Source organism: Alligator sinensis, unplaced genomic scaffold (genome assembly GCF_000455745.1).
Source record: "Alligator sinensis unplaced genomic scaffold, ASM45574v1 scaffold225_1, whole genome shotgun sequence".
NCBI lineage: Eukaryota > Metazoa > Chordata > Crocodylia > Alligatoridae > Alligator > Alligator sinensis.
The window spans coordinates 310,527-324,278 of NW_005842180.1; the positions used below are offsets into that span (position 1 = coordinate 310,527).

Here is a 13,752-nt window from a genome sequence, read left to right on the forward strand (position 1 = left end):
GAGGGACCTGAACCTGTTCAGCCTCCAAAAGAGAAGGCTGAGAGGGGATCTAGTGGCAGTCTACAAACTAGTCAAGGGGGATCAGCAGGCATTGGGAGAGTCCCTGTTCCCCCGAGCAATCCCAGGAGTTACAAGAAACAACAGACACAAACTAGCAGAGGGTAGTTTCAGGCTAGACATTAGGAAGTGCTATTTCACTGTCAGGGCAGCTAGGACCTGGAACCAACTTCCAAAAGAAGTGGTGCTGGCTCCTACCCTGGGGGTCTTTACAAGGAGGCTGAATGAACATCTGGCCAGGGTCATCTGACCCCAGTACTCTTTCCTGCCACGGCAGGGGGTGGGACTAGATGGTCTCCTCAGGTCCCTTCTGATCCTACCAACTATGAAACTATGAATATGTTATTCCTGTTAATATATGCCAATGTTATTTCTGAATCCTTCCTATGCTGCCAAAGACTGAATTGAATACTTTAATTATGCCTAATTTACCTAGTCATAAATTTTAAACCTATTTGCCAGCTCAATTTTTAAAAAGCAGTTTATTTCTTCAATAAGATCCAGTGAACCCTATCCTATCATTATTGTTATGGACACATTTATCTCTATGCATACATCCACTTTTATCAAAAGCTTTTCCCACTTCTACAATAGACTTCAACTTTCCTTTTGAAGTGCTATTATTAACTTTACTTAACAATATTGCAAACAGAAGCTTTGCCTGGGAGGTTTAAAGAATGACAACAACATTAAAAAAAAAAACTATGCAGGTAATTTCCAATAATATTTTTTTTCCATTTTCAGAAGGCAAAAGTCATCTGGTTAAAAAGACAGGAAGGTCAAAGCTAATTCAAATCTCAAATTATACAGATTTCTAGAAAAACTGTATCACTTAGATGTTTCAGTACTTTTATTATTCTCAAATAATAATCACAAAAATATCCTTGAGTAAGAAAAGGCAGTTACACTCAGTATGTGCAATTTTGATACAGCTATGAACTAAAATATTTGAGCCATCTCAAGAGACCATGATTCTGTCATGCCTCAGAAAAATCAAAGGCCCACCACTCTGCATGTAGGATGTCCTCTGTTTCTCTTCATTGTTTATCAAGTTCAAATGAAATACATACTGTTTATCAATTCCTTATGTTCTGCAAGTGTCTTTGCAGGATCCAGCCAGTACTGTGAAAATAGATAATTATGGAAATTAGTCATTTAACATGGCAAATGCTTAAAGATTAACTTCCATTATATATTTATTTTTATATTAATAATCTTTGTTCTCAAATGCCAAAAAAGTGAAATGTTATCTTTTCTTTTGGTACAACAGAGAAACCAGACGAATTCCTTGCCATTGGTTAAATTAGCATAAAACTGAAGTGTTCAGGAAGCCGAGTCTATAACCAGTAAAAAAACAAAAACAAAAAAACCCCACTAAACCTATAATGCAGAATTTCCTGATCAGATAAACATGTCACTACATGTCAAGTGTGGTGCTTCTCTGACAGGTTGTGATATCCTGTTCAGAAAAAGCTCTCCTACCTCACACTAGGGCAAACTGGGCCCTAAAGGAAAATCTTTTAAAATGTATATTGCTGTTTTCCAAACTACCTTGTCTGTTATATCTAGAATACTACTGTGCAACTTCACAGTCTCCTTGATGGATTAACAGGCAGAGCCTCTGGAATGCTGACATAGGGACAAGCACAATGATGATAGTTTATAAAGATAAGAAAGATGGAAGAAAATGGGCTTGTTTAGTCTAGAAAAGAAAAGACAGGTGGGGAGATACGGTAGCAGTCTTCTAATACGTAAAAAGGCTTTTATATAGATGACAGTTCTCCATGGAAGATGGGACAAGGAAAAAAAATGGTATAGTCTACTACAAAGGAAATTTAGATTAGATTTTAGAAACAAATTTCTAACTACAGGGGAGGTGAAACACTAGAACAATCTATCTAATGAGTGACTTTCAATTGAGAGTTTTAAGACCAGGTTCAAAAAATATCTAGCAGAGATTCTCTAGATCTATTTGATTCTGTTTCTTTGTGGGGGATTGGCTAAATGACTCCTGAGCTCCCTTCCAGCCAGATGTTCCTATGATTCAATTATGATTCATCTGGAAAAACATACAGGTGCAGTCCTTGCTGCTGGCTTCCAAACCACTTTGGATTTCACTTTTCCTAAGCAGAAAGCACACACATCATCCTGCGACCTTTCTCCCTTGGTCATCTCCTCAGCTAGATATCCTCCCCCTCTGGGAGGAGTCGCACCCTTTAGGACTCTCTGGCGCACACAGACGATTCTTTAGGAGTCTTTTTTCTTTAGGAGCTTTCTGCCACATGCACACCAAGCCAATATAGGAAATGTGAGACCAGGCTAACACAGACAAATGACACTACCACTGGGCAGGCTCACCCATTTTAAAAAGTGCTCTAAGGCCCCAGAACAACTGGGATTAAGAATGGACTGTATGGTTAGTGGCACACTCCTGACATTGCACTAAGACAGCTAGATGCATTACAGCTGTTTCAGGGCATAGCACAAGTAGAAGAGGACGTCATGCTGCACTGAAGCATCCCCTAGCTCATTCTTTTTACAGTGTTGATGTGTCTTTAGGATCCAATGCAGAACTGTAATGAGTGCTGCTTCTGAGGCTCTATTGTTCCTCCTGGTAAATAAATTTAATTGGGAGTAGAACAGGGGTAGGCAATCGTTTCGGGTGGAGGGCCACTTATTGAGTTTTGGTGAACTGTTGAAGACCACAAGGGTAGCACCTTCGCAGGTGCTCCACCCCCTGGTCACCATCTTGGGACCAGAAGTCCTGCCCCCTAACCCCTGACCTTTGCCACTGGAAATGCTCCTTTTGGGAGGGAACTTTGCCATCTTGCAACCAGAAAAAAAACAAATTGTATACTAAAAATCAAACATCTACTGTAACATATTTTAATTTTATTTTTAAAAAATATATTTGTCCCAATTTGTGTGTGCTTGCATAGTGCATATAGAGGTGATTGCATAATAGCTCAAAATAAATAGCTCTTACTCTTGTATATTGGGGGGGAGCGGGGAGTTGTAGGGCTAAGGATTTGTGCCTTTCATCTGGTTTGCGTAAGAGCCGCAAACACTCAGTGCCTCTTCAGTTAAGATCCCCGATACACAGCTTCCACCATCCATTTATTCTATTTCAAACCACAAAGCAAAACTGAACATCCATTTCCAGAGTCTAAGATAGAATATGAACTGTTAAGCAATTTACCAGAACAACATCTCATACTGCAATTGTAAAATATTTGTAATTAGCAGTATTAAATATTAACTGGTCACAGATAATAGTTCTTGGAATACAATGTCATAATAATATTACATATAATACTAATAATAATACTATTATTTGCTTCATTAATTAACCAACAGTTTAAGCCCACGATGCAATCTTGGCCTGTATAACAGCAAAACAGGAAAGTGGAAAAAGTTTTCTAAAACCTAAGACCAATAGGAATGTTATCATTTAAAAAAATTAAAAAACAAACAAACCCATATCTGAAATGAAGAGTGGCTTTGTTTGGATGTAAACTTTCTTTTAGCTTGTTTGTGAACAAAAAGTGTTGCTACATTGTTTTAGTACTTAAAAATCAATTGGCACAACTGACTTCAAACAAAAATAAAACAGGCAAAATAATTTTTATTGTCCATATTGAGTGAAATGGAAACAGTAAATAAATGATGTTGGTAGCAGCAAGTAAAAAAACTTAAGAATCATGTAAATTATGGCTTGCAAAGACTTACATATATGTAAGAAAAAGGATTGTTTGTGCCAATAAGTACTGTAAAACCTATAGGATCATAGGAATCCAGGGCTGGAAGGGACCTCACAAGGTCACCCAGTCCAGCCCACTGCTCAAGGCAGGATCATTCCTGAAGCCATCCCAGCTAAACCAACTGTCCCACACATAGGGATTTTCAGGACTAGGCTCTAAAATTGATATCAGTAGCACAGGGAAAGGTATTCAGTTTGGTTACGGTTTTTAATATATTTTTTGATGCAGAACTATAGTCATTTCAACCTGCAATGTTGGCTTATATTTCAATTTTTCAAATAATAACAACGAAACAGAAAACAGAAGAATTTGCAAGCATCTGAATCATTGCTAATACAATTAACTGTCTTAGGTAAATGATACTAAACAGTGAAATCTGCCCTCAGTTTTAGGCCAACTAGGAGTAGCACATATTACAAACAAACAAAAACAGAAAAAGAACAAAGGTTAAACACAGCTTTTGAAGAAAGAAGTCTCAGATGCACCCTCAAGTTTGGCCATTTAGCTGTCCCTTTTCTTAAATCAGGGAATTACACAGATGATGGATGGAGAAGTCTCTTATCTGCCCACTAAAGCATAATTATATATACTACCTTGCCAACAGACATGTCAAAGAAAACTTTCCCTTCATTGTGTCAAGAGATCCATTTAGTATGCAGAATTTCATAAGCAGAAATTTTAATTAAGCAAAAAAACTTAACAAAAAACATTTTTTTTAAAAGCATTGCAGACAATTAATTGAATATGGTATAGCTGGTTAAATGGTGCAACAGGGGACCCTAACCCTGTTACTGAGCCAAGGGAAAGGAAAAATAGAGGGGCAGGGACCAAAGCAGCTAGGGTGAAATAGAGGGACCAGACTCAGGAAACCAGGGTCCTACCTCTTTAAGGATAGGTACAGCCATTCAGTAAGTCTGAGGCAGCATCAAAGTTACGCAGTTTTCTGTAAGCAGCATAGTTTAGATCTGTAGCGATCTCACCCTTGGTGGGGGGACAAATCTTAGACCAGATTCTGCCATTTTTAAACCAGACTATGTGAGCTGAACTTTTGTTCTGTTATAGGTTGGACCAGTTTTGTGGGTTGAATTTCTGTTCTGTTATGGGTATAGACCAGCTTCTGATCACTTATACCAGTAAAAGTGTAATGTTTGAACCTGGCCTAAGAAAACAGAGCAGCGGGAACCACAGCTGCCCTTAATAAAGAAAGTAAAGGCTCCTTTAACAGGTGTGAGAGGTGACAAGCAATTGGCAAGGGGAAAGGACACTCAAATACATAAGCCCCTGCCCAAAACAGAAGGAGAGGGAAGAAACTCTGCCAGGAACAGGAGAGGGATCTGCTGAACAAGGGCAGAGACGTGGCAGCTCATGTGTTTCAGGTGCCAGAACCCAGACAGAGAGCTAGTGGGGGGTGGTGGGGAGGAAGGGGGTGCCTGCCAGGGCAGGTCAGCCCCTCTTGTGAAGTCTGCATACTCTGAGGGAGATTACTTCAGTTAAAATGGTAATGCTCTTATTTTTTTGTGTGCATTGTGTTGCACCCAGGGAGGGAAGAAGTTGCCATTGAAAAGCAGCATCTTATTTATGTTAAAGTTATACTGGTGAAACAAATGTGACTATCAGGGGAGGAGGAGGTCACAGAGTGCCAGAAGATGCTCTATTGGGCCCTGCCAGGACACAGGGAAACGAGATTCAATTTTGGGCAATATGTCATACTGTGAGAGGGCACAAAGGGAGGGCTGGGGCCTGAGAACCGGGGACTATAACAGCAGACCTTGGGCCACCAGACCAAGCCTGAGAAAAGGGTGTTGAGGCTGGAGAGGCTGAAACCCCAACAAAGCTTTTGGAGGTTGGAGGGTGAGGCAGTGAAGAGGGCGAGAGGCCCTCACTCAAGTGTTAAACAGCAACATCTGTGAGGCATGGGCAGGACTATGGGGGTGACTGGAGGCCACAGTTATTGCCAATAAGGCATAATTGGGGAACTGTCTTAAAGAAAAAGACCCACCCCACAAAGTGAGCAGCAAAGGGAGCCCAGAATACAGCACACCTAGGAAAAGGCTACCCCATCTCTGTCACCAGCCTCCCAAATTAGAAACTTTTTATCTTTAGCTACAGAAACCCGATAGTATGAATAAGAGCCTTTAAAGACCAAGTCATGACTGGTGAGGAGGCAAGGCAGAGACCAGGGGTTGTGAGCAGGTGCCACCAGGGGACCTCTGACACCAAGCCGATTGCCTCAGGACAGCATAGGCGATGCATAGGGAGGACACGGGGGAGCATGTGCCCCTCCTGACAGCGAGTGCTTCGGCTGGTAGGGGGCATGGAAAGCACTAGTGTCCACCCCTGAAATTGGTTCCACCAGCAGCATGTTGGCAGCAGAAGTGCAGCTGTGCCACATATGGAAGTGTCGGCACTTCCTCCACCACCATGCTTGGCAACCAGCCACTGGGGGACCACCCCCATTCATGCCCCGCTGGTGCCCCCCCAGACTCGAGAGGCATCAGTCACCCAGGCAGGACAGCTACAAATGCCACCTATCAACAATTTAACTGAATATCAGCACACCTGACATATTCATAGCAGCTGCCAATCAAGAAGCAGCAACAGCAAACAGCAACAGTGTCTGACCTAACTTTGGTAGGAATGAAGTGATACAGTCATTCCACATTCAACACTGCTTCTTGATTAGTGACATACACTAAGAATTACAAGAGCCACTGTGTCCCTTTATTCAGCTGTATTTCATTACAACTGCTAATAGGGAAACTTGGTTTAGGACAGCAGTCTAAACCTGCACTCTTCTATTGCTCATCCAAAGTCCATTCAGCAAAAACGAAAGCTTCAGGTCAACGGGAGCAGCTCAAACACAAAGACAAAACTTCTGAAAGAAAACAAACATGAAACCCTACATTGGCAGCATCCCAATACTCCACCAGAAATATAAACCCACTTAACATCACTGGTAGGAAATGAAGCAGTGGCCAAGCTTGTTCAAACATCTTATTAGAGCTCTTGTCAATTTGCATTCTAAATAAGCAATGATCTGAGTTTGTGTGACCACTGATAAAACAGGCTTCAAATGAGCAGTCAGGAAAAAAAAAAAATCGGCAACAAGAATGGTACACAATAGAATACAAGGTTCCTTCTGGCTTTGAACCTCTCCGCATGCCCAAGCTGGAACTTCATACCAGACCACAAGACATGCTTCTCAACTAACCTATTCATCATGAATAACACTACAAATTACCAGTAGTAATTTGATTTTTTGGGACTACCCAAAAAATCCAGTCACAAAACAGCAATCTGACTTCTTTTTCAGCAAATCCAATCCTCCAAAATAACTTGAGCTTTGTTTCCACCTTTGATTTTTTGCATTCGATTCTCTAAAGTGTACAGTCCTGATTACTTTTTAGCTTTATAAGCATATATGTATCAATTACATGCAAAAAGATACAATAAAATGGAGTCGTTCAGGCCACAGGCAGACGTTACACTCAAGACATGATTAATCAGTTAACTGAATCTTAGGCTAGGGACAGACATTACACATAAACCGGTTTAAGTGATCAGAAACTGGTTTAAACCTGTAACAGAACAGATGTTCAGTGCACATAAACCAGTTTGAAAATGGCTGAAACCAGTTTGAGATAAACCTGGTTGAATGTAGTATCAGACTTAACTGATTTGGATCAAACCAGTTTCTGTAATGTCTGTCCCAGAACCCCAATGTCAGTTTCAGGCGTGCCTGGAAGCGAGGACCCACCTGCTACTGCTGTCCCCAGCCAAGCACTGCACTCCATACTGCTGCTCATAGAAGCCCCCAGCTAAAGTAGGGGAGAAGCAGCCTGGGGCTTGCCCCCACCCCTGAATCATCTGGGAACAGCAGCAGCAGTGGACAGGTCCCCCTTTCCTGTGCTGAGAACAAACCCTAGGCAAACCCTGCTGCAGGTGTGTGTGGGGAGGGGGAGGTCGGAAGGGCAGAGAGGGGGAAGTTTTACCTACTTCAGGGACTCAAAATGTCTCTGGCAGCTGTTGCTGTGATAGTGTGCCCACTGGAGGGGGGATAAGGGGTGTTGCACTACCCTGTGGTGCCAGTCATGTATGCCCCACCCCCTTTTTGAATTCCAAGATCTGTGCACGTGTGCAGGTGGCTACTGCACCAAAATAAATTCACTTCTTGCATTTACTTAGCAGCTGGTGTACCATTTTTAGTGGGTTCCCCTGTAACCTCTACCTTGTCCATACACAATGCTTTAGATCTCTGCTTGTCCAGCTCATCCTACAAGGGAGTGGAAAAATGTTACTTGGCTACTTAGCTTATCATCAACTCCTTTCAAAACTAAATGAGGAGCTCAGTATAGCTCAGCTGCTTGTTTCATTCAAAATGCACACTGTATTAGGCAACATAATTCCCTACAATCCATAAATTTTCCATTTGCTACAAAATTTCTTTTATCCAACTAGAGAAAAATAATATTTTAGATCCATTTTTTAGTTCTTAATTCTTTAGATCCATTTTTTTCTTCATCTGTTCCTTTGGGTATAATAACCTTGAAAGCTGAGGGGACTATAGGTGCTTCATTTATGGAGAACAGAGCAAGAAATGTAACTTTATTAATACATATGAGTATGTGCAGCAGGGGACTCCTAGTCAGGGCCTCTGGCATTAATCCTTAGGCCTGCCGCTGAGTTGATGACTATGGCCATGCCACAGAGCAGAACACATTCAGCTCCCTGTCCTTTTTCCCTTACAGAGACTGATATTACACAGTCTGAGGCCTCTGGGTTATGCAGCACCAAAAGAGCCATGCTGTTGGGAGCTACCTTGCTAGCTGATGTTCTCTGATCTCCCTGTTTGCAGGTAGGAGATTCCTATAAGATGAGGAAAAAATACCTAAATTAATGCTGCTTTGGTCAGCTTCCACATGGGGACATTTCATGTGAGAAGTTTAAAGGAGAACAATTTGGCGGAGGGGAACATGAGACTGTACCAATGTCATAAAGCACTGCCAGGTTTCTATGGCATGAAAGGAGTACCTCTTATCTAGGCACTGGAGATTTGGGAACCTTCACTGTGTTTTTATTACCTAACACTTTCTCTTTATAAAAGGTTCATCAACCTTTTCTTTAAGACATTCTCATATCACCATTGTTTCCAGCAAACCTTGATACTCTTTACATATGGGAATATTCTTTGTCCCATCAAATTCTGTTCAGCTTTAACCACTATTGCCTGATCTGGGGCACTACACAGTAACCAAGCAACCCCAATTTCTGAGGAGTTATGAGAAAGCCAGCCCAACCACATTTTCCCCTCTTGCTCCAGGACATATTCCATGAAGACCATCACTGTACAGGAACACTACATTAGACAGGAGCTCCCCATGGTCCTTAAAGATGGAGAAAAGACAAAAGGCCCACCTGGGCTGATCTAGGTTCCTGCCACCACCACCACCAGACTACTCCCTAGACTTGACACCTGTACTTGGCTGCTCATCTCCCCACCCTCTGGGACAGCAGCTTAAGTCTTTGCTGCACACTACACTTTGGATGTTAACTGCACTTAAAAAGCCAACATCCACCAGCAGTAAAACATATTAAGTGCCATCATATTGTAGCAAAGTTAATACTTTTCACAGAAGGAGTATCTCCACATGATATTAAGTAACACATGTTCAGCTATCATAGAACTGCTCCACAGAGATAATCTGAGCAGTCCTCACCAACTCCGATGCGGTGCAGAGGCTGGGACTGACAAACAGCTGTTTGTCAGTCCAAGACACCCAGTACATATGGGAGACTTTTCAAGACTCTAGTGGGGGTTTGGACTGACAAACAGCTGTTTTTCTGACTGCACAGCTAGCTCCTGCCCTGTCCAAAATGCAGCAAGCATTACAGGGAGACTGCTCAGAACAAGTTCCAACTCACAGGGGCAGATCCAGGACTTGGCAAAGGTGGGGTGCAGGAGCAGTCACTTGCACTGCAGGGTTGCTGTACCCAGGCTCCCAGCCTCCTCCCCTCCATCCCACTGATGCAAGAGCTCTGGGACTTTTTAATGTACCCAAAGCAGGTAAGCATCCGCCCTTTTCCCCTCCAGCCTCAGAGGCACATCCTCTTCACTCCCATTCTGTCCTCTCTTCCTCCAGTCACTGCTACTTTCCTTGCTATCCTGGGGGCAGAGGAAGCTTCAGAGCTGTTCCTGCCGGCTTCAGCCAGGCTGTGTGGGGGCTAGGCTGAGCTGGGAACAGTGGCAGCAGCAACTGGGAGAGGTAAGTTCCCCACACTGCCCAGTCCCCCCACCAGGAGCAGGCACAGGAAGCTGTCACAACCCAAAGTTGTGGTTTTTTTTATTTGAGTGTGCTTCGGCATCGCTAAATCATGTTCCTGCCAAATTGCAGCTCTTTTGCACGGTGGAGTGTTCTGCTGCAACAGAGAACCCGCGTGCAGGAGCTTTTCCCGCCAGTTCTGTAGCTTTCTTTGCATAGTGCATTTCTTTTGCATTATAGCAATGCGCGATGCAAGGAGTCACTGCCATTTGTATTAGGATTCGCGCCACATTATTGGCCAGTCTTAATGTAGGCACACGTGGCGGCTAGCTATTGGCTTGCTAGCCGTACAAAAGGCTTGCAACAGAGGTTTAATTTGTCGAACCCATGGAGCTTCAATAACTCCGCGGGACTTATTTACCGTCCCCTCGGAGCCTTAACGACTCCGAGGCAACTAACCTCTAGCCTCTCCCCGTCGCCGATCGCAGCCCAGACGTATCCCTATCCTAAGGACCCAATTGTCGAGCCCACGGAGTTTAACAGCTCCGGGGGACCTGGGAACCGAGTAACACTCACAGAGATACAGCTGCTCCGTGGGAACGAATTCTTGAACCCCGTGGAGCCTGATTCACTCCGGGGTCAAGGAACCGAGTTTATTAGAGTCCTCCACCGAGAACTCAAGCGGAGCTGAGCCTGGAAAGCTGACCAGCCTACACTGCAACCACCTTGGGTGTAAGTAAATAATCTTTTCAATCAACCATTACGCCTCCGTGACTGATTCTAGCTCGAGCATGCCATACCGCACCACGGTATTTTCCAACCCCGTGTACCCGGGCTACCGGCCACAGCCTGTGTACGCACAAAGACGGGCCCCCAGCTCGCCCCGGATCGCACATGGCGACCCAGATGGGATCGGGAGTCGGCCCGCACAGAAGCCACTATCGGTATGCTACCCCCAGTGAGCCCAGCCTCTACACAGCCCAGTTAGAGCAGGCAGGAGAAGCTCTACAGATTCCCCTACCCCAGGACAGCGGGAAAAGCAGCCACAGCAGATGGGGGATGGAGAAAGAGGAGGGGAGAAGGACATGACTCTGAGCATGGAGAGGAAGGGATGCATTATGATGAAGTCCTTACTTACTATTTTATACTAGCATACAGGATGGACTAAACTGCAGTTTAGAAACTATACAAACAACTGGAAATCTAGCACCATTTGTCTTGCAATTTACAAAATCAAGTGCTTGAGTGACATTTTTAACAGAAAGGTTTTGGGTGTATTCTGGGCGATGGTGCTTGGTGTATCAGCGAATTAGAGCTCATGAAAGATGGTCAGTGTTAACACCCTGGAAATGTAATCTTCCATTTTCTGCCAGCAACAGAGCCCATGGTCCTCTCACTATTATCTTGCACTTTTCAGCCTATTGCATCCGTCTGTTCTATCTCATCTTCTAAATGAGATGGAGAGTTTTTCTCAACAAAGACTATTCTTACATATATAGTGCCTAGTGCCATGGAGCCATAATCAGGTTCTGGGGGAATTGCCACTATAATTATAACACAGGAGGGGGAGATGATTGGCAGACCCTTGTTAAAAAGGGCCACCTGGAAGTGCTAAAGCACAGACAGACTGAAATACCTCAACAAAAAGGTTCATTTCAAGTCTTATGAAAGCATGATCTGATAGGTTTTCTAAAGTATTTTCATCTTTGTCTGACTGGTTTTGTTCACAGTCTTTTAAGAAATAAATTCCTGTAAAACCTCATCAGATCATATATTATAATTAGATTAGAATTAGATAATCATCAAGGTTTAGAATATTCCTTTCCGACTGTAAAGAGTTAACATGAGGCTTATCCCCACACATTTCTGTATCAGACACTGATCTGAAAGTATTTCCTATTTAATTTATTTCCCAAATAAATAAGCAGACAGATCTATATTCCCTCTACGCATTAAACAGATACAGTTCCAAAAGTGTGAAACTATAAAAATCAAATCCAGGTCTCATGCATGCCAGTGCAGAACTAAACCTTATGCTGATTTCTGTAATTATTCCTTTCACAAGCCTTTGGTTAATTATATTTTTTCATTTACAGTTTATGCAAGGTTTTGTTAATGCCATGGAGTTTTATTCTTTAATTTACAATTCTCAAGATGCAACAAAATTTCACTACAGATCACAAACTAACAAAGAATATAATGAATACTGCAAACATACGTATATTTAGCCAGGATTATTCATTTATATACTTTCCATGTAAGTTAGTTGCAATATTTTACTAGCTCTATGCACATATGTAATAGGAGCACACATTTTCCTAATAGTCTATTGCAATACTTGATAAATAGTACTGTAATTTTAGAGTTTTGAAATCTCCTTCATAGGTGGTTTTCAAAAAGATGTTAAACAGGGATGGTTTAAAAACAGAGAAGCCTGCATTTTTACAGGGTTAAACTAGATGATCCTTGAGGTCTCTTCCTACCCCATGATTTTATGACTCACATTTTTGGAGAAAAGTCTTCTTACCATATAAAACACTACACAAAGAAATGCAGGGCAAGAGGAAGCCAGCTGTGATTCCTTGATCCTAGTTTGGCTGCAAATGGAACCTAGGGTCTGCTTTATGCTTTATACTACCAAAATGTGCCCCCCTAAGAGACAGACCTGCAAAAGAAGCCCTATCTGTAGGGCTCCTAGACACTAAAGGTACAGAAATAATAGTACTACATTTATCCAAATCTAAAGTGACACTGAATTTAAGACAACACACCAATAATTAGATTTTATACATGGAAAATGTATAAATGTTATAATTTTCTAGTCATAGAACCTAACAATTGGAGGGTTGTCTTTAATTCATCCCCCCACCACTATGGGGAGAGGGGGAGACAGGCAGTGAGGGGGCACTGATATGGGGAGGTCAAGCAGCTTGCCCCCTGTTTGTGCCTGCCTCCTTGCCCCCCCTCACACCCCTTGCAGCCTCTGGCCCCTCTTCTTCCCCAGCCTCTGTTCCCTACCTCACAAGCAGCCTCTCCCTCCCTCTTATCTCCTTCCCTCCTCCCCCACAGCCTCTGATCCCTGCTTCCCACTCCTTACTCTTGCTCCATGAGTGGGCAGGCTCCATCCGCATACTATCCTGGGGTACTAAGCATGGCCTTAGCCCAGTACAGCCCCCACAGCAGCCATGCAGGCTGCACAATGCTGCTACGGGGCTAAGCTAAGGCCATGGTCAGTGCTCCAGGCTGCAGCTTCAATGGAGCCTGCTGGCATGAAAAAGAGTAAGGGGGTGGAGCAGGGGTGGGCAAAATATGACCTGTGGGCCGAATCCAGCCTGCAAGGCCATTTATCCGGCCCGCGGGGCCCCCAAAAAATTTAGAAAATAAATATTAATCTGCCCTTGGTTCCTGTCAAAAATGACAAGGCATGTGCCCCCCCCAGATTTGCGCATGGGGTGGATGCAAGCTGCCTACTGTGGGCTTGGGGATCTCCATTCTGTTGCCTTTCCCTCAGGAGCCCCGCACTGGCCACACACCCTCTGCCCACCCGTACCAATTGGAGCGGCGAGGCAGACAGGGTGCATGCGGCCAACACGGGGACCCCAGGGCAAAGGCAGCAGGACAGAGCCCCAAGCCCACAGCAGGCATCCCACATCTGCCCTCACCCTGCTCAGCTC

The 13,752-nt window shown here is 43.5% G+C and overlaps 1 protein-coding gene across 1 annotated transcript in view; it reads right to left on the reverse strand.

Moving 5' to 3' along the window:
• Window positions 1-13,752, reverse strand: part of EPB41L4A (erythrocyte membrane protein band 4.1 like 4A) — a 150,058-nt gene that overhangs the window by 123,901 nt on the left and 12,405 nt on the right. Inside the window, exon 3 of the mRNA XM_006026177.3 lies at window positions 1,128-1,179. Coding sequence (XP_006026239.1) covers window positions 1,128-1,179 — 52 coding nt within the window. The remainder of the gene's footprint in view (window positions 1-1,127; window positions 1,180-13,752) is intronic.